An 18,246-nucleotide genomic window follows, 5' to 3' on the forward strand; every position below is an offset into this window, starting at 1 on the left:
CTGCCCCCCGACTATCAAGATGCATGGTGAACCACTGGACAATGTGGATCACTTCGCATATCTTGGGAGCCTCCTCGCAGCAAGGGCAGACATTGACGATGAAACTCAGCATTACCTTCAGTGTGCCCGCGCAGCCTTCGGTCGTCTGAGGGAAAGAGTGTTTGATGACAAAGACCTCAAACCTGGCACCAAGCTCATGGTCTACAGGGCCGCAGTGTTATCTGCCCTCCTGTATGAGTCAGAAACATGGACACTGTACAGGAGACATCTCAAAGCCCTGGAGAGATCCGACAAATTTAGTGGCAGGACAGGCACTCCAATATCAGTGTCCTCTCTCAGGCCAACATCCCCAGTATTGAGACACTGGACATGGCCAGTCAGTTACATTGGAAGGGCCACATCGTCCGCATGCCTGACACAAGACTCCTAGAACAAGCTTTCTACTCTGAGTTCCATCACAGCAAGAGGCTACCAGGAGGGCAGAGGAAACGCTACAAGGATGTCCTTAAAGCCTCTCTGAAAAAATATGACATCTCCACTGATTCATGGGAATCTCTTGCCCGAGACCGCCCAAAATGGAGAAGAAGCATCCGCGAAGGTGCCAGCCAGTTCGAACAACGTCGATATGTCTAGGCAGCGACCAAGTTCAAACAGCAGAAGGAACGCTTGGAAATTTGAGCATCCTATTCACACTAACCAAACACCAGCTGCCGCACCTGTGGCAGAGTGTGCAGATCCAGAACTGGACTATTAGGTCACCTGAGGGCCCACAACCCTGGAGTGGAAGTAAGCCATCCTTATTCCTGAGGGACTGCCTAAGAAGAAGGCATCTGCCAGGCTTGTATATGCATCTCAACTCCTGTACAAGTAAAGTACCCACTTGCTGAAAAGGAACAGATCCCTTTGACTAATAATATCAGACACGTGAGTTGTGAGCCAACATGGAAGTGCAATTGCTATTTGAAATGAGGACAAAACTGTTGCAGGATTCATTGGCTAATACCTTAGCTAGATACAAACATTATGTATATACTCTACGTCTTCATAGGTGTATGTAGTGAAAGTATTAACATTATTTTATATATATGTATATTTTTCAAACCCCATATCATACTACAAAAAGCATGTGTGGGAGGAAGGGCTGAAGGGAGTGGAGTTTGATTGTTCCCTGAGTAAGCTGCCTGTCCCATTTTCTTTTTCTTTTATTAGCTTTGTGGTCAGGCCCTCCTCACTTTATTCTCCTTCACTAGTCTTTCTGGACCAATGGAGAGAGATGCGAGCTGTAAACAGTGCAGAAAAACAGCCATCCCCTCATTTGGGGAAGTATGTGGAGTGCTTTGTGTTTTATTTTTAATTCAATCATATATTCTACAGTCAAGGAAGTGGGTCTTTTTTGAAGTGGGGGAGAGAGGTAGCAAAGTACTTATCGGGCGGGGGTGGTGCGATGGGGGTGGCGGATGGTGTTGCAGTTTAGGAACAGAATTCCAGAGTGCAGGATTGTGATGGCTGAAGTCTGCGCTACTAACAGTGGTGCAGAGGAAAGAGGGTGCAAAACTATCCAGAGTCAAAAGAGGGAAGGGTACAATTTGGAGTGCAGGGATGGAGGAAGTTGCAGAGGAGGAGTGAGGTAAAGGCCATAGAGGGATTTATACATGAAGATGAAGATCTTGAAATCAATTTGTGGAGGAACAGGGGATCACTTGGTATGGGACAGCATGTAGATGGTGGAGTTTTGGACAAGTTGTAGTTTATATAGGGAGGAGCTCAAGAAGCTGGCAAAGCATGCATTGGAAAATGGGTGTGACTGGAAGCTCAGTTCAGCCTCAAGCAGGACACTGAGACTGCATACCAATGTGTGTTGCAGTCATTAGATAACTTACTGTGAGAGAAATTTGATATTGCTAGATGGTTTCATTCAGCTTGAGATTTCGAGTACTGACGAGCACCAATCTATATCAGTGCTTACATTTCACTGATGCTTTGCAGTATTGGCCATATCAATCAGCCTACAAGAGCTTAGAACAAATTTGCAACCTCATTGCAGCCAAAGCTGAGGATACTAGCTTCTAGAGCCAAGACTTTAAACAAGGATTTATTATCTCTCTGAACTAAATGCGACACAACACAATAAGCGACTGTGTCTCAAATATAGAAACCAGTTTATCACGTCACCGCTTATCTTTTGTAGGCAAATTGATTTAACTCCTTCTTAAAGAGGACCAATATTTAAAGGTACAGATGAAGAGCAGGAAAATAAGAACAAATGAATAATGAATATCAGCACTGGAAAGGGTGGAGGAGAAAATGATGTGCATTAAAGACATTGATGATAAAATGCCATTCTGCCCATTAAAGCTTAACCCTCCAATATTCTAGCTCTCCCAGACTAACATCCAATTATGTTTTGAGTTCCCATAAAGTCTGGTCTCTGTCGGGCAGATTATTCCAGGAACTTCTCACTATTTATGTGACAAAGTTCCTTCTGATATCTGATGCAAATTTGTCCTTCGCCAGTTGCGGAGGGAGAGTCTGTAACCAGCTTCTGCCTAAATCTACCTTTATATGAAGTGACATATCTGCTTTCACTAGTTTATACTGATGATTTCCTGGCACTGTTTGTCTTATTTTCAAGAGATAAGTCTGGATCTACTTTATCTGAGCATGTAAAACCTTTTCAACATGGTTTTCCTCCCTTTACTAGATTGCAGGGATTGAAATTTTGAAAATGTTTCCTCCTCTTTATGCTTAGAATCACATGGGATTGCAAACAAAATAAAGATTGAAAAGAAATGTTGAATAGAATGGGGAGAACGGATTAGTGGCTGCATCTTCACACCCCAACATCCTGATCCCAACCACATTTTCACTGCCAGTGAAACATGAAAATCTGCTGCAGGGAGGAAGAGTCTGGGATGGGATCTCATGTTACTCATTGAATAAGAGTTCTCCTGGTGCCCTGGCCAACATTGGTCCCTCAAGCAACAGTACTGAAAGAGCTGGTGAAGGGCAAGTGTACATCGATTATCAGAATATCTTTACATAAATGAAACACAGCTGAAATCTCATTGTTGTTTGTGTTTGCTGTGCACAACATTGCTGCCATATTTGAGTTCAGTAATCACTGAACTTCAAAGTAATTTGTTGTTTGTAAAGCACTAGGTGATGTTTCTGACAGGTGTGAGATAGATGTGAATCATCACTGAACGGAGTGAAAAGCAACTGTTAAAGTTGGAAAGTACAAGTTATAAACAACTTAAAGTAAAGAAAGAACAAAAAAAACCTAAAATTAAAAAATGAGAAAGAAAAAACGAAAAGGTCATTAACCTGGCTTGAAATTTCTACATTACTACAATTATCAATTCTTATGTATCCTACATTACAACAGTGATTATATTTCAAAAGTATTTAATTGGCTGTGGGACATTCGGGGGTTGTGTAAGTTCCTATATAAATACAAGTCATTTTTTTATTTTTCTAACAGTAACATCCTCTCGATTTAGTTAAAATGTGTACCAATGTGGATGCTGACAACAGTTATTCTTGTTTTTCCGATCTAAGGAACTTTCCAACCATAGACTGCACTCTTGATCGAATCTTGACTTAGCCATTGAGGAATTCTTGAGCAGGCTTTGGAGGCAAACTTTTTTTGCCTGTGTGCATACTGAGTATTTACTAATTACAACAACAGTTTAGATTCCAAATTTCATGTATTAAATACTGAACTTCTCCAAAGTTTTTGTTAACGTGTATTGGAACGATCCATTACTTATATAGATAACTGGATAATCTCCTTTTAGAAAATGAGTACCGGATGTAGCATTATTTAAATAACTAGTACAAAGAAAGTCTTGATTTTATATTATGCCTTATCATGTCAGAAAGTCCCAAAGCGCACTACATGAAACACATCACTTTGAAATCCAGTGACTATTGTTATTAGGAGAACATGGAAACTAATTCACAAGCTCCCATAAACAGCAATGAGATGAATGGCCAGTTGGTGTGTTTTGTAGTGGTCATGATTGAGATAGGGCATTTGCCAGGGCATTGGGAAAACTACCTGCCCTTTATATAGTACCAAGGGCTCAATAATACCCACCTAAACCACCAGAGCAGGCAGACAATGCCACATTTCATGGCCTTTTTAGATGGACATATGCAGCCCTAAGGTTAAAGAATGAAGAGAGGGTGAAGAACAAGGAGAAACGTAACAAAAACAGCAGTGGAAATGATAGGAATCACAAGCAGAAAAGCTGAGTGAGAGTAAACAGGAAATTATAAATATAATCTTTGACTTAAATTACTGTAGGCATGAGCAAAAAGACATAAAACAATGAGTTTTATTGTTCCTCTACTTATTTGAAAACTTGAACTTACAGGACAAATTATAGTTGTGAAGTAAATTCAGATTTTACATAAATTGAGGTTCAACCATGTCTAAGAGTTGGGGGATGGGAAAGGATCGGGGCAATTTGTGATTTGGAACATGAAGGAGAGGGGGTTGTGAACCATGCTAAATATTTGAGGTGTCTGCGTCCTGCATTTTCTCCATTGCTGTTCTCTGTCCCCATATGTGCCATGTAATGAGATCACACAACTTAGAGAAATTCACCATTGTGTCATTACTAGAAATGACAATGATTTGTAGACCCCGAGACTGTGTCAATATTTGCAGGAGATCCCCAGGAGTGTGTGATATTTGAAAGGGGTATCAGTATACGCAGTTAGTGCCAAGAATATACAAATAGTTGCGAGGGTTCCCTGAAGTGTATTTCTAAGGGGACTCTAGAAATGGGTCTGTATTTGTAGGGGATGCCTAGGAGTGTGTCATATTCACAGGAGGTCCTCTGCACAGAAAAGTCTGACCGAGAGTTAGATGTGACATTGCAAAGTAATTTTTTTTACCAGATTATATACCACAAAGTGTCTCATCTTTATACCTGACAGTAGAAATTAGAACTTAGTATTATTCAATATCGAAAGTAACTTGGTATCCAATTTGTCCAAAATGTCAAAATAAATATATGGTGAGGCTTTTAAAAAAAAAAAATTGCCATGGCAGATGCACATATTGGGAAATTGTGGGCGAGCTCTTTATTGTTTTCTGTGCAGATCCCTGCGACTCCTTAATGAGTGTTCCTGAGCTGTGAGGCTCCAGGAACAGTGTTGCAGTGGCTAGCACCGCAGCCTCACAGCTCCAGCGACATGGGTTCAATTCTGGGTACTGCCTGTGTGGAGTTTGCAAGTTCTCCCTGTGACCATGTGGGTTTCCACCGGGCGCTCTGGTTTCCTCCCACAGCCAAAGACTTGCAGGTTGATAGGTAAATTGTCCATTGTAAATTGCCCCTAGTGTAGGTAGGTGGTAGGAGAATTGTGGGGATGTGGTAGGGAATATGGGATTAATGTAGGATTAGTATAAAATGGCTATGACAGACAAAGAGAAATGCAGACTGGTTTCAATCTCATAATGAAGAGCTGGAACCTGTCATAGCCGCTAAGCGCATTGCACTTTTGAACTACAAGAAAGCCCCCAGCGATTTAACATCCGCAGCACTTAAAGCAGCCAGAAGTACTGCACAAAGAACAGCTAGGCGTTGCGCAAACGACTACTGGCAACACCTATGCAGTCATATTCAGCTGGCCTCAGACACCGGAAACATCAGAGGAATGTATGATGGCATGAAGAGAGCTCTTGGGCCAACCATCAAGAAGATCACCCCCCTCAAATCTAAATCGGGGGACATAATCACTGACCAACGCAAACAGATGGACCGCTGGGTTGAGCACTACCTAGAACTGTACTCCAGGGAGAATGCTGTCACTGAGACTGCCCTCAATGCAGCCCAGCCTCTACCAGTCATGGATGAGCTGGACATACAGCCAACCAAATCGGAACTCAGTGATGCCATTGATTCCCTAGCCAGCGGAAAAGCCCCTGGGAAGGACAGCATTACCCCTGAAATAATCAAGAGTGCCAAGCCTGCTATACTCTCAGCACTACATGAACTGCTATGCCTGTGCTGGGACGAGGGAGCAGTACCCCAGGACATGCGCGATGCCAACATCATCACCCTCTATAAAAACAAAGGTGACCGCGGTGACTGCAACAACTACCGTGGAATCTCCCTGCTCAGCATAGTGGGGAAAGTCTTTGCTCGAGTCGCTCTGAACAGGCTCCAGAAGCTGGCCGAGCGCGTCTACCCTGAGGCACAGTGTGGCTTTCGTGCAGAGAGATCGACTATTGACATGCTGTTCTCCCTTCGTCAGATACAGGAGAAATGCCGTGAACAGCAGATGCCCCTCTACATTGCTTTCATTGATCTCACCAAAGCCTTTGACCTCGTCAGCAGACGTGGTCTCTTCAGACTACTAGAAAAGATCGGATGTCCACCAAAGCTACTAAGTATCATCACCTCATTCCATGACAATATGAAAGGCACAATTCAACATGGTGGCTCCTCATCAGAGCCCTTTCCTATCCTGAGTGGTGTGAAACAGGGCTGTGTTCTCGCACCCACACTTTTTGGGATTTTCTTCTCCCTGCTGCTTTCACATGCGTTCAAATCCTCTGAAGAAGGAATTTTCCTCCACACAAGATCAGGGGGCAGGTTGTTCAACCTTGCCCGTCTAAGAGCGAAGTCCAAAGTACGGAAAGTCCTCATCAGAGAACTCCTCTTTGCTGACGATGCTGCTTTAACATCTCACACTGAAGAATGCCTGCAGAGTCTCATCGACAGGTTTGCGTCTGCCTGCAATGAATTTGGCCTAACCATCAGCCTCAAGAAAACGAACATCATGGGGCAGGATGTCAGAAACGCTCCATCCATCAATATTGGCGACCACGCTCTGGAAGTGGTTCAAGAGTTCACCTACCTAGGCTCAACTATCACCAGTAACCTGTCTCTAGATGCAGAAATCAACAAGCGCATGGGTAAGGCTTCCACTGCTATGTTCAGACTGGCCAAGAGAGTGTGGGAAAATGGCGCACTGACACGGAACACAAAAGTCCGAGTGTATCAGGCCTGTGTCCTCAGTACCTTGCTCTACGGCAGCGAGGCCTGGACAACGTATGCCAGCCAAGAGCGACGTCTCAATTCATTCCATCTTCGCTGCCTTCGGAGAATACTTGGCATCAGGTGGCAGGACTATATCTCCAACACAGAAGTCCTTGAAGCGGCCAACATCCCCAGCTTATACACACTACTGAGTCAGCGGCGCTTGAGATGGCTTGGCCATGTGAGCCGCATGGAAGATGGCAGGATCCCCAAAGACACATTGTACAGCGAGCTCGCCACTGGTATCAGACCCACCGGCCGTCCATGTCTCCGTTATAAAGACGTCTGCAAACGCGACATGAAATCGTGTGACATTGATCACAAGTCGTGGGAGTCAGTTGCCAGTATTCGCCAGAGCTGGCGGGCAGCCATAAAGACAGGGCTAAATTGTGGCGAGTCGAAGAGACTTAGTAGTTGGCAGGAAAAAAGACAGAGGCGCAAGGGGAGAGCCAACTGTGCAACAGCCCCAACAAACAAATTTCCCTGCAGCACCTGTGGAAGAGCCTGTCACTCCAGAATTGGCCTTTATAGCCACTCCAGGCGCTGCTTCACAAACCACTGACCACCTCCAGGCGCGTATCCATTGTCTCTCGAGATAAGGAGGCCCAAAAGAAAAAGAAAGAAAGAAGTATAAAATGGGTGGTTGATGGTCGGCACAGACTCAGTGGGCCGAAGGGCCTGTTTCCGTGCTGTATCTCTAAATAAAATAAATAAATAGATAAAAATAAATAAATAACAAGCATTTAGAAAATCAACCCTTGTGAGAGATGCTGTTTGGAAACTACAGATAGCAATTCAACCAATTTCTGGATTCATCAACACAAATTATCAAGCTTCATTCTTGTGGTTTGCCAAAGTAACAACAGTGACTACACTTCAAAAATTTTTGGCTGTAAAACACTTTGGGAAGTCTTGAGGATGTGAAAGACGTTGTATAATTCATTTCTCTTTCATTGCAATGTCACCTCAAACTCTACGTCAGACTTTTCTGTGCGGAGGACCTCCTGCGAATATTGACACACTCCTAGGCATCCCCGACAAATACTAACACATTTCTATAGACCCCTTAGAAATATATTCCAGGGAACCCTTGCAACTATTGATATATTCTTGGGCACTAACTGCGTATATACCCCCTACAAATATGACACACTCCCAGGGATCGCCTGCAAATATTGACAGAGTCTTGGGGAGTCCTGTAAATAATAATATAATTTACAGCTGGCTAAGGCTTGATGGCTCAAATAGCCTAATCGCGTTACATAAGAATATAAGAAATAGGAGCAGGCGTAGGCCATTCAGCCCTTCAGGCCTGCTCCGCCATTCAATGAGATCATGGCTGATCTTCTACTTCAACACCATTTTCCTGCACTATCCCAGTATTCCTTTAATTTGTAGAAATCTATGGACCTCAGTCTTGAACATATGCAACGACTGAGTCTCCACAGCCCTCTGGGGTAGAGAATTCCAAAGATTCACCACCATCTGAGTGAAGGAATTCCTCCTCATCTCAGTCCTAAAATGGCCTTCCCCTTATTCTGAGACTGTGTCTCCTGGTTCTAGGCTCCCCAGCCAGGAGAAACATCCTTCCTGCATCTACCCTGTCGAGCCCTGTAAGAATTTTGTATGTTTGAATGAGATCACCTCTCATTCTTCTTCTCAGCTCCAGAGAATAAAGGTTAACAACAGCTAACATTCCTATAGTGCTCCTCCTATATATCTCAGAGCACTTTACAGGCTGTGGATATAAAGAGACAATACTAAGCATGAGGAAGAAAAGGAAGAGAGACTTATAATGTAGTAACATGTTTAGTAAATCACTGGCATTCCATTTGGCCGTGGTTTAATCCAGTTGCCTCGGTTGCACAATCATTATTGGAATTTCAGTCTTTACTTTTGGTGTAGTGTTGATTTTCAGTCCCCAAATTCAATAACTACTGTACTACAAATAATATTACAGCAATCTAGAGGTAGGACAAAATACCAATACCAATACAAATTATACTTGACTTCAATGCACTTATCAAAAAATCTTGACTCCAACAGTATTAGGAATATAAACACTTCACTGGGAAACGTTTTAGAGTCCAGTTCAGCATTTCATCCCTTATGATCAACACTATTTGCCGTTTGTGACTCATAATAAATAACAATATTAGCACAATCCTTCACTTTTCTATTAACTCAACTAGCAAGTGTTAGGAAGAGTCGAACATAAATAATAAATACAGAAAACTATCATGGATCTCCCAGCTGCTGCAAGTCATTTGTAGCCACTGAAGCATTCACATGAACTCTGTCAATATTTTAAGTCCTTTTTTCAATTGCTACGCCACTTACAGTAACTGCTAACCTTCTTAATATATTGTTTTCATTTCATCCCCTTGTTACCCTATGGTACCATGAGCTCTGTACTCCAGAAAACTTTTGCAACTTCAGTAATAACAGGGCTGTATCCAGGGTCCATCGTTCTGCAAGGCAAATGTGGCAGTCTACAGTTTTTTATTGTTACACTTTATTATTAAAGTTATTCTTTTGCTATGGGTGTTGCTGGCAAGGCCAGCATTTATTATGGTGTCAGTCATGACAGCACTCTTACCCTTTAAGTCTAAAAGTTAAAACCCTACTCAAGAGACTCGAGCACAAAATCTAGGCTAACACTCCAGTGCAGTATTGAGGGAGTGCTGCACTGTTGGAGGTGACACCTTTTGGATGAGATGTTAAATTGAGGCCCTGTTTCGCGTCCCCCCCCCCACCTCCAACCCCCCCAACATCTTGGCCAACACCTAAAATAGATCATCTGATCATTAATTATCGATGCTGCCTTTAAGCTACGCAGCCGAGCAGCAATCCAGAACGTACTGTGCAGGCAACAAATAGGCCATGCACAACCAATGTTCCTTTTTAGGTGCACAGATGCACAACAACCTTAAAGGGACCGCACAGTGCAACAAACAGGCTGCGCACAACAACGAAAAATTAGAGGGAACATTGGTCATTATCACATTGCTCTTTGTCGGAGCTTGCTATGCACAAATCAGTTGCTGTATTTCCTAAAGTACAAAGTGATTACACTGCAAAAATACTTCTTTGGCTGTAAAGTCTTCTGAGGTTGTGACAGGTGCAAGTTCTTCTTATCCTTCTCCCCACTGAAGCTATCAACTCAAATCCCATTTTCCTGCTCTTTTCACATGGTCTTTAATGTTTTTCTTTTTCATTTGTTTATATATTTCCCTCTTAAGTGCTATGATTGGGTCAGCTTCAATAGTCACCTTTGGGAATGCATTCCACATACTGAAAAGCTTCTTCTAAACTCCCCCATTATTTCTTCTATATACTAGCCCCAATTTACACCTCTTTGTTATCAATTCACCAATCAACAATCTTTCACTATTTACACTGTCAATGGCTTTCTGAATTTGGAACACCAGTTTGATTCTTCCTAAGTGTTTTCTGCTTGTGAATGTAGCCCCTTTAAAAGAAAATCTCACATTGTAACTATATTTTCTCTTCCATGGTAACATCCTCATACACCTTTCCCATGGCTCTAATGTTCTTTTTATAATGGAGTGCCTGAAGTATGCAACACAGTGTGGCTATTGAGCTAATGTCAGTAATTTCAGGCGATATCTTGTTTATACTATTCATCCCATACTTAAATTCTGCTGTAACCACATCTCCTCTGGACTCATCTTTTATTTCTATACCTGTCTCATTATCACCTTCATTTTCCTTACAATATCATAATTTGTGTCATTTAATCACTCCTGCCCTGCACCCTATCACACACCTCTCTCTTTTGTTTTTCTCTTGACCCCTTTTCCCAGGTCCCATAATTGCTTAAAAAATATTAATCTCTTAACGGCCTCCAGTTCTGATGAAATGCTGTTTTTCAGAACTTCATGTTTACACTTCAATGTCGAGCTGTGCTCCTGTCCATTAATGATTAGATGTAGAGTGTGGAAGAGAATGGAACAGCCTCAATACAAAGCTCTAAGTAAGCTTAAAAAGTTCAAGTGGGGGAACACCTGATCAGTTTTGAAACTTGGTTTGATACTGCACTATTGTTACACAGACTCTTCAATAAATCTAGTACTGCTCTCTTCTGGAATCAGGCCAGCTTCTGGAGTTACACCAGCTTTAGAAACCACTGCGCAGCAATAAGAACATAAGAAATAGGAGCAGGAATAGGCTATACAGCCTCTCGAGCCTGCACTGCCATTTAACAAGATTATAGATGATCCTCGATTTCAACTTCATTTTCCTGCCCAATGTCCATATTCCTTGATTCCCTTAGTGTCTAAAAATCTATCAAACTCCATCTTAAATAAACTTAATGATCCAAAGCAGTCTGGCATAGAGAATTCCAAAAATTTACAATTTCCTGAGTGAAGAAATTTCTCCTCATCTCATTTCTAAATGACTGACCTCCCTATTTCGAGACGATGACATTCAGTACTAGAGTGTCCAGCCAAGGGAAACATCGAGCCTGTCAAGCCCTCAATGCTAAAATTACAGCCTAAACCCACTGTCTCTGTGGCCTGACCAATACCATGTTCTCCCAAGGAAATTAAGGAAGTCCTGGAAATGCAAAATAGACTACCAGTATCTGATAAAGAGCAAGAACATGCATATATTTATAATACCTTTCACAACCATATGATCTCTCAAAGTGCTTCACATCCAATGAAGTACTTTTGAAGTGTAGTCACTGTTGTAGTGTAGGAAGTACCTAGAACAGGCTAAGAGAATAGGCAAATTAAAGCAAATTAAATTACATCTGAAGTTGTGAAATGCAATTCCTTGCCTTTCCTTTTAACATGCCTTTATGTTCAGGCCATACCCAAAAGGTTAACCAGTATTGTCTTAATTGCTGTGTACTTTCAGCATTTTCTGTTTTTATTTCAGAATTCCAAGGGTCTTTTTGTTCTTATTGAAATGCAGGAGAGTTTTCAGTATCCTGTAGATCATTGACTGCTGTGGGAATAAAGGTCTGAGCACATAGCTCAGGCTACCTTTGCTCTGCTGCTCCACTTTAAATGGTTTTGTAGTTAATTTTTAATTTGACTCCAGTTGGATTCCCCAGGATGGCAGCGGAGGTGTCTGTGCAACATGTTGGCCGCAGGTGGCTCCTCTGTAACTGCTGTCTGTCAGCCTCCTGGGCTCTCTACACGCTCTGCTCCGGGTTCTCCGAGTTCTTCAACAGCATGTTCATCAACCAGTACCGCTTCAACTTCCCTGCCTTCATTGCCCTCTGCCAGGTAAGGAAAGCCTGGGAGATGTAGTCTTCTCTATTGTAGGTGCATCCATTATCAGGGCTACAATTCTGCTTTTACCACCGACAAAAACTAGTGTTTTAGGGATTGACTCCCCCAAATGTGATATAGAGAATCATAGAATGACATAGCACTAAAGAGGGCCATTCTGCCCGTCATATCCGTGCTTTTTGATAGAGCTATTTAATGAATTTGTCTTACCCCATAGCCCAGTATTTTTTTTCTCTTCAGGTATTTATAATGGGGCTTCTATTGATTTAAATCAGGGTCACTGGTTGATGGTGATTGAATATTTTATTTGTTATTATTACAAGGGTTTGTGGAAGTTTTACTGGTGTTTCAAGGGGTCACAGGTACTTGCTGTCCTTGGAAGTTTTTTCCATTGTCTCATTGAAGAATTTCCCTACATATGCCCTGGAATTGTAACACAGTGGTTAGCACTGCAGCCTCATAGCTTTAGTGACCCAGGTTCAATTCTGGTTACTACCTGTGCGGAGTTTGCAAGTTCTCCCTGTAACTGCATGTGTTTCCTCCGGGTGCTCCAGTTTCCTCCCACAGCCAAAGACTTGCAGGTTGATAGGTAAATTGGCCATTATAAATTGCCTCTAGTATAGGTAGGTCATAGGGGAATTGAGGGAAGGTGGGGATGTGGTAGGAATATGGGATTAATATAGGATTAGTATAAATGGGTGGTTGATGGTTGGCACAGACTTGGTGGGCTGAAGGGCCTGTTTCAGTGCTGTATCTCTAAATAAACTAAAATTGGTTGTATGTTTTTTTTATATCAATATTAGTAGATTTCTTTTTATTCATTCATGGGATGAATGGCCTTGGGAAGGTGATGGTGAGCCGCCTTCTTGAAATGCTGCAGTCCATGTGGTGAAGGCACTCTGGGACAGTGGTGCATGGGGTTGCTCTGTCCAGTGAATGGGGTGAGCAGAGATAGGCCTTATGTTTGCATATCAATTCTTTAAGTGTTGCTGTATAATGCTTGGTATGTACTGCCAACTCTCACTTACTTCCAGTGGCGAGCAATTTTTGCGTTACAGGAAAAAAACTAAACGTCATTTTACACCAAAAAATAATTCGGGGGATTAGTGGCACTTTAGCTGGCTCCAGTACAAACTTTGCAGGAGAGTTTTGATGAGTGGCTCTGCTGTTAACCAGTTTGCTTACAGCATTGTGCTTTGAACTCCACTCCAGGAATTAAGGCTTCATGAAGTGGGTAGACACTCCTGTGCAGTAATGGGTTACACTGTCAACAGTTAAAATTAGTGCCTGTATGCCTTTCAAGGAGCAATCAAAGATCCCATGGCACTATTTGAATAGTAGATAGCCTCCTAGTGTCCTAGCCAACACTCTTCCCTCAACCAACAGTAAGAAAAGCAGATTAGCTGGTGATTCATCTCACTGTTATTTGTGGGATCTTGCTCTGCAAATAAAGCTGCATAATGTACTTAACAGTCTTTGTATTTTGTATGCAAAGTCCTTTGAGATATTCTGAGAGACTTGACAGGGTGCTATATAAATACAAGTTTTCCAATATGATGTTTCACTTTGTTATCTTTTATTAGACACTGCTGGCCATTATACTACTGCAGTTATTGAGGAAAGCCAGACTGTTGAAGATCCAGCCCTATTTACTAGAGAGTGGAGAGCTTTTCCTGCTCCCATCCATTTGTTTCAGTTTTCATTCAGTTCTAACCCTGTGGGCTGTGACCAGCTCCAACTCTACATTTTTCACATTCGTCAAACGGTTTACACCCCTGGTCAGCTTGGCACTGATGAGAACATTCAAGTTGAAAAAAAGAACCTCCTCCAGCAGTGCTTTCTTGGTGCTGCTGGTCACTTTGTGCTCAATTCTTGCAGGTAAGATGTGATGAAGAATAAACAATCATACTTCTGGCATATCTTCCATACATCACTGCGCTTCAAAGTAATTCATTCTATGTTAAGCTTTTGTTATATAAATGTGATATAAACCTATGTATATAAATACAAGTCTGTAGTTTCAAACTCTACTGCCTACCTTAATCTACATCCTAGCTCTGCACCATCTTCTAGCTGTATGTCCCACTTGTACCTTTGACTCAGCTACCTTCCCATTCTCCCTCTGTTTCATCCTCTGTGGCAAAACTATCAGCCTTTGTGCTGCTGCATGTTGGAATGTCCTTCCATAACACCAGTACCTTGTTCTTTGTTCTTTATAACACCAGTACCTTGCTACACCTCTCCCCCAAAGTTTCAAAGTCTGCACATAACACGCCTTTTTGATCAAGCCTTCATTCGTCTCTCCTCACTCTTGCTCTGAATTATCTTAGGACGTTAAAAGCTCTTAGTATTGTTAAAAATAAAATAAAAACAGAAAACACTGGTAATTATACAGCACGTCCACTGCCATTTTGTAAGAGAGATGATAGGTTAACATTTAACTCTTCATGATGATCTGATATTGACCTCTCTTCCCTGTCCTGTATAGGTTCAGTAACCAAAACTTAAACCTGATTTTTCCTTTTACAAATGTCAACCAGAATTTGCAGTTCTTTTTTTTAATCTTTGTTTAAAATTTCCCTCAGACAGAAAGTCACCTCTTCCCAACTCTAGTCATGGTAGATCATAAACTATTGCCAATCATTAACCAGAGATTAGATTCCATTAGCTCTTGTTTATCCAGTTGAGGGCAATACAGAGGAAACATTTTGTCTTTTGCAGCAAGTGCCAAATATTCCCTTGTATCTCATACCAGTGATTTAAAGGGATAATGAACTCACTTTTAGTAAAATGCATAGCTAAACCAAATGTCACTAAAGGGTGAGCCACAGCAGCATCATTTTTCTTTCTCAAAAAAAATGTCCAAAATCAATCAATAAATGGTTGTTGGAGCATTAACTCTCACAGTGCCACCATGGTTTGTTAAAATTAGTTAATGTTGGTCCCTAAAATTATTTAATTTAGGTGAGAGGTGACTTGAATCAAACTACAGAACGAAGTCTGTTGCCAGGAAAAAGACTAAGAGATGTAGGTCTTCGGAATATTGAGAGGTGTTGATAATAGTGTAATTACGGATGAGACAGGTCATTCACCCCCTCCAGAATGACCCCACCCCGCCCTACCTCACCTCATTCCTGCATCCAACTGAATGATTCCAAGGTTTTGCTTTTGTCCAAGAGCCCATTCTGTGTACTGATCACTGTGCAAAGAAGAATCTCCTCAGACCCAAATTTGTCTGCGTCCTCATATCTATTTGTGTAATTTTATCTTATTTTCTTTTTCCATTCTGTTATCTTGGGATACCTCCTGGAGGATCACGTCCTTTCAAAGCAAAAAAAGCCCAGGTTTCTTCACTTTTTCCTCATAAGTCAAACCTTTGATGCCAGGGATCCAAAGAAGACGGATCCTCTCTGCCATCCCCTTAGCAAATGAATGCGACCATAACTGGATACTGTACTTAAGATGTTGGTAGACCAGAGCACTGTGCAGTTTGATCATGACTTTGTCTGGCTTGTACTCCACTGGTCAACATTTTATTGGCTTTGCTGACTGCTGCCCAACATTGGTTAGACATGATTAGCAATATGTCTAAGAATCCTAGGGTTCCTTTCAATTTCATCTGTAGCTATTTCAACACCATTCACAAAGTACATGTGTCATCCATTTCCCTTCCTATGTGCAGCACTTTCATTTCCCTTTATTAAATCTATCTATCATTGTTAGCATAACACAGAGCATATCTCCGAACTGCAGAATGTCATTGGCAGCTGCTCAATGGATGTCCTCTTGGGAAATGGATGCATTTTGAGGAATGTAATAGGATCGGGGAAAAGTAACCATTGTTAATGTTTTTATCCTGCCTTCTAAATGTAAACTGTTCTAATTTGTTTCTGCTTAGGGCTTCCCGACTTCAATGGCGAAGCTGTTGTGTATATATACGGACTGTTAAACGTCATGTTCAAGAGCACTTACCTCACTTTGATCCAGAAGATTTGTGAAGACCACAAAAGGTCAGTGGTCGATGTCTACTACATCTGCAACATTAACAGCTGTCCATTGCTGTTGGTGTACTGTCTTCTCCATCCAGATACTCCTCAGATCTTCCCTTCAGGCAGCTGGTCCAGTCTGATCTTTTGGGGGTTCTTTTCCTTGGTGCTGCTCCTGGGGTGTTTGCTGAACTTTCTTGTTTTCTTGTGCACCTTGATGAGCTCGGCATTGACAATGAACATGATTGAGGTCGCAAAGACGGACATACTGACTCTGAGGAACACTGTGACACATGAGTGGATTTTCTCACTACCACTTCTCATCAGCCTTCTCATCAGCGCCAGTGGAGTAGGCATCTATATGTTCAAAGATTCTAAAATACAAGAGTGAGGAAAGAGGCAACGGGAATCCCCATCTGAAAACTGCTAGTATATTCCAAGTATTGGAATTTAAGTCAGTGGATAATTTTCCTCCTTGCCTCACCTGAAGGTGTTGATTCATTGCTGGTGCCATGTCTACCACTCTCCAGTACCATATCCAAATTACCAGTGCAAAGTATGAATCTCAATACGGAATGGTGGAAAGCTATTCAATTAAAGACCTGCATTTATATAGCAGCTTTCACAATCTCAGGACATACCAAAGTATTTTACAGCTATTAACATACTTTTTATGTTGTAATACAGGAAATGCAGCAACTAATTTATGCACAGCAAACTCCCATGAACAACCATGTTGTAATGACCAGATTTGTTTTCAGTAATGTTGATTAAGGGATAAACTTTGGCCGAGACACCAGGGATAGTTCCCCTGCTCTTTGAAATAGTGCCACGGGATCTTTTACATCCACCTGATAGGGGAGACAAGGCCTTGGTTTAATGTCTCATCTGAAAGGCTGCACCTCCGACAGTGCAGCACTACCTTAGTATTGCACTGAAGTCTCAGCCTAGATTTTAGTGCTCAAGTCTCTGGAGTGGAACTTGAACCCATAACCTGATTCAGAGGCCAGAATATTACCTACTGAGCCACAGTTGACCATGGATGACATCACTGAAAGGGTCAATGTACTGTTGTCACTTGATGTTCACACACATGTATTTCTCTAGACAGCGATCAGGAATGGTAACTAGCAGATTTTTCCTAAGAGTACAGAGACTATCATATAGCTCCCATTGCCAAGAGTTGAATCAGCTCAGACCTGGGTTATTGTCAATCTGCATGGTTCCATGAATTCACTGCAATTGGATAAACTCAGCCATCAGGCAACACATGTTCCAAACGAGCTCCCATTGTTTCAGTTGTGTGCTTGCAAAATCAAGTGCCGTCTCTTCCCTTTGGCCCAGAATAGTTATTGATTTTGCCCTTTTTCCAACTAAGCAAATATTTCTGAGCTGTGCTGAACCCAACCTTTGTACTTTAAATGTAAATTTTTGTTGTTTACTGTTGCACAGGGCAAATGCTGAAAATGTTACTTTCTTTAAAATAAACTCGTGTGCTGCAGAAATACTGTCAATGTTTTTTTCCGACTCCTGCCTCCTCCAATGTTCTCCCCTCCAAATGTCAAGGTATCATTCGATAGGTACTACCACAACGCTCCTTATACAAATGGCCGTGTTCCATGCCTGAGCCTAAATAGTCAGATTCAGCAGGTTTTTGACCTGTACTTTGCAGCCCATCCAATTCTGACCAACCTACAGCACGGACAAGAATCTTGGTCAGTTTTTTTCCCATCCCTCACCCGGCAAGGTGACCAAAAGTGTGGTTGAAGGTGTAGATTTTGCAGAGTCATCAGAACCTTTCTAGCTGTCCCCACCTGCACTGGTCTTATTGCACACTGCAGTCTGATTGAACGATGTTATAAATACTGAGTCTGTTCACAGTAATTTGAATGTGGGGAAGATGTTGCAAGATAGAGGAGGTTAGAAAGAGAATTCCAG

The 18,246-nt window shown here is 42.0% G+C and overlaps 1 protein-coding gene across 2 annotated transcripts; it reads left to right on the top strand.

Moving 5' to 3' along the window:
- Positions 1-12,065: 12,065 nt before the first annotated feature.
- Positions 12,066-17,813, top strand: LOC137355427 (solute carrier family 35 member D3-like). 2 transcript variants are annotated; one of them, XM_068020475.1, is made up of 4 exons: positions 12,066-12,316; positions 13,126-13,263; positions 13,906-14,200; positions 16,221-17,813. In XM_068020475.1, the coding sequence occupies exons 2-4, from the start codon at positions 13,237-13,239 to the stop codon at positions 16,697-16,699; spliced, it is 801 nt and encodes a 266-aa protein (XP_067876576.1). In that variant the 5' UTR covers positions 12,066-12,316; positions 13,126-13,236; the 3' UTR covers positions 16,700-17,813. The 2 variants fall into 2 exon arrangements, with proteins under 2 accessions (XP_067876576.1, XP_067876575.1); XM_068020474.1 differs by lacking the exon at positions 13,126-13,263 and having other exon boundaries at positions 12,068-12,316.
- The last annotated feature ends 433 nt before the right edge of the window (positions 17,814-18,246 follow it).

This window comes from Heterodontus francisci, chromosome 42, assembly GCF_036365525.1.
Source record: "Heterodontus francisci isolate sHetFra1 chromosome 42, sHetFra1.hap1, whole genome shotgun sequence".
Taxonomy (NCBI): Eukaryota; Metazoa; Chordata; class Chondrichthyes; order Heterodontiformes; family Heterodontidae; genus Heterodontus; species Heterodontus francisci.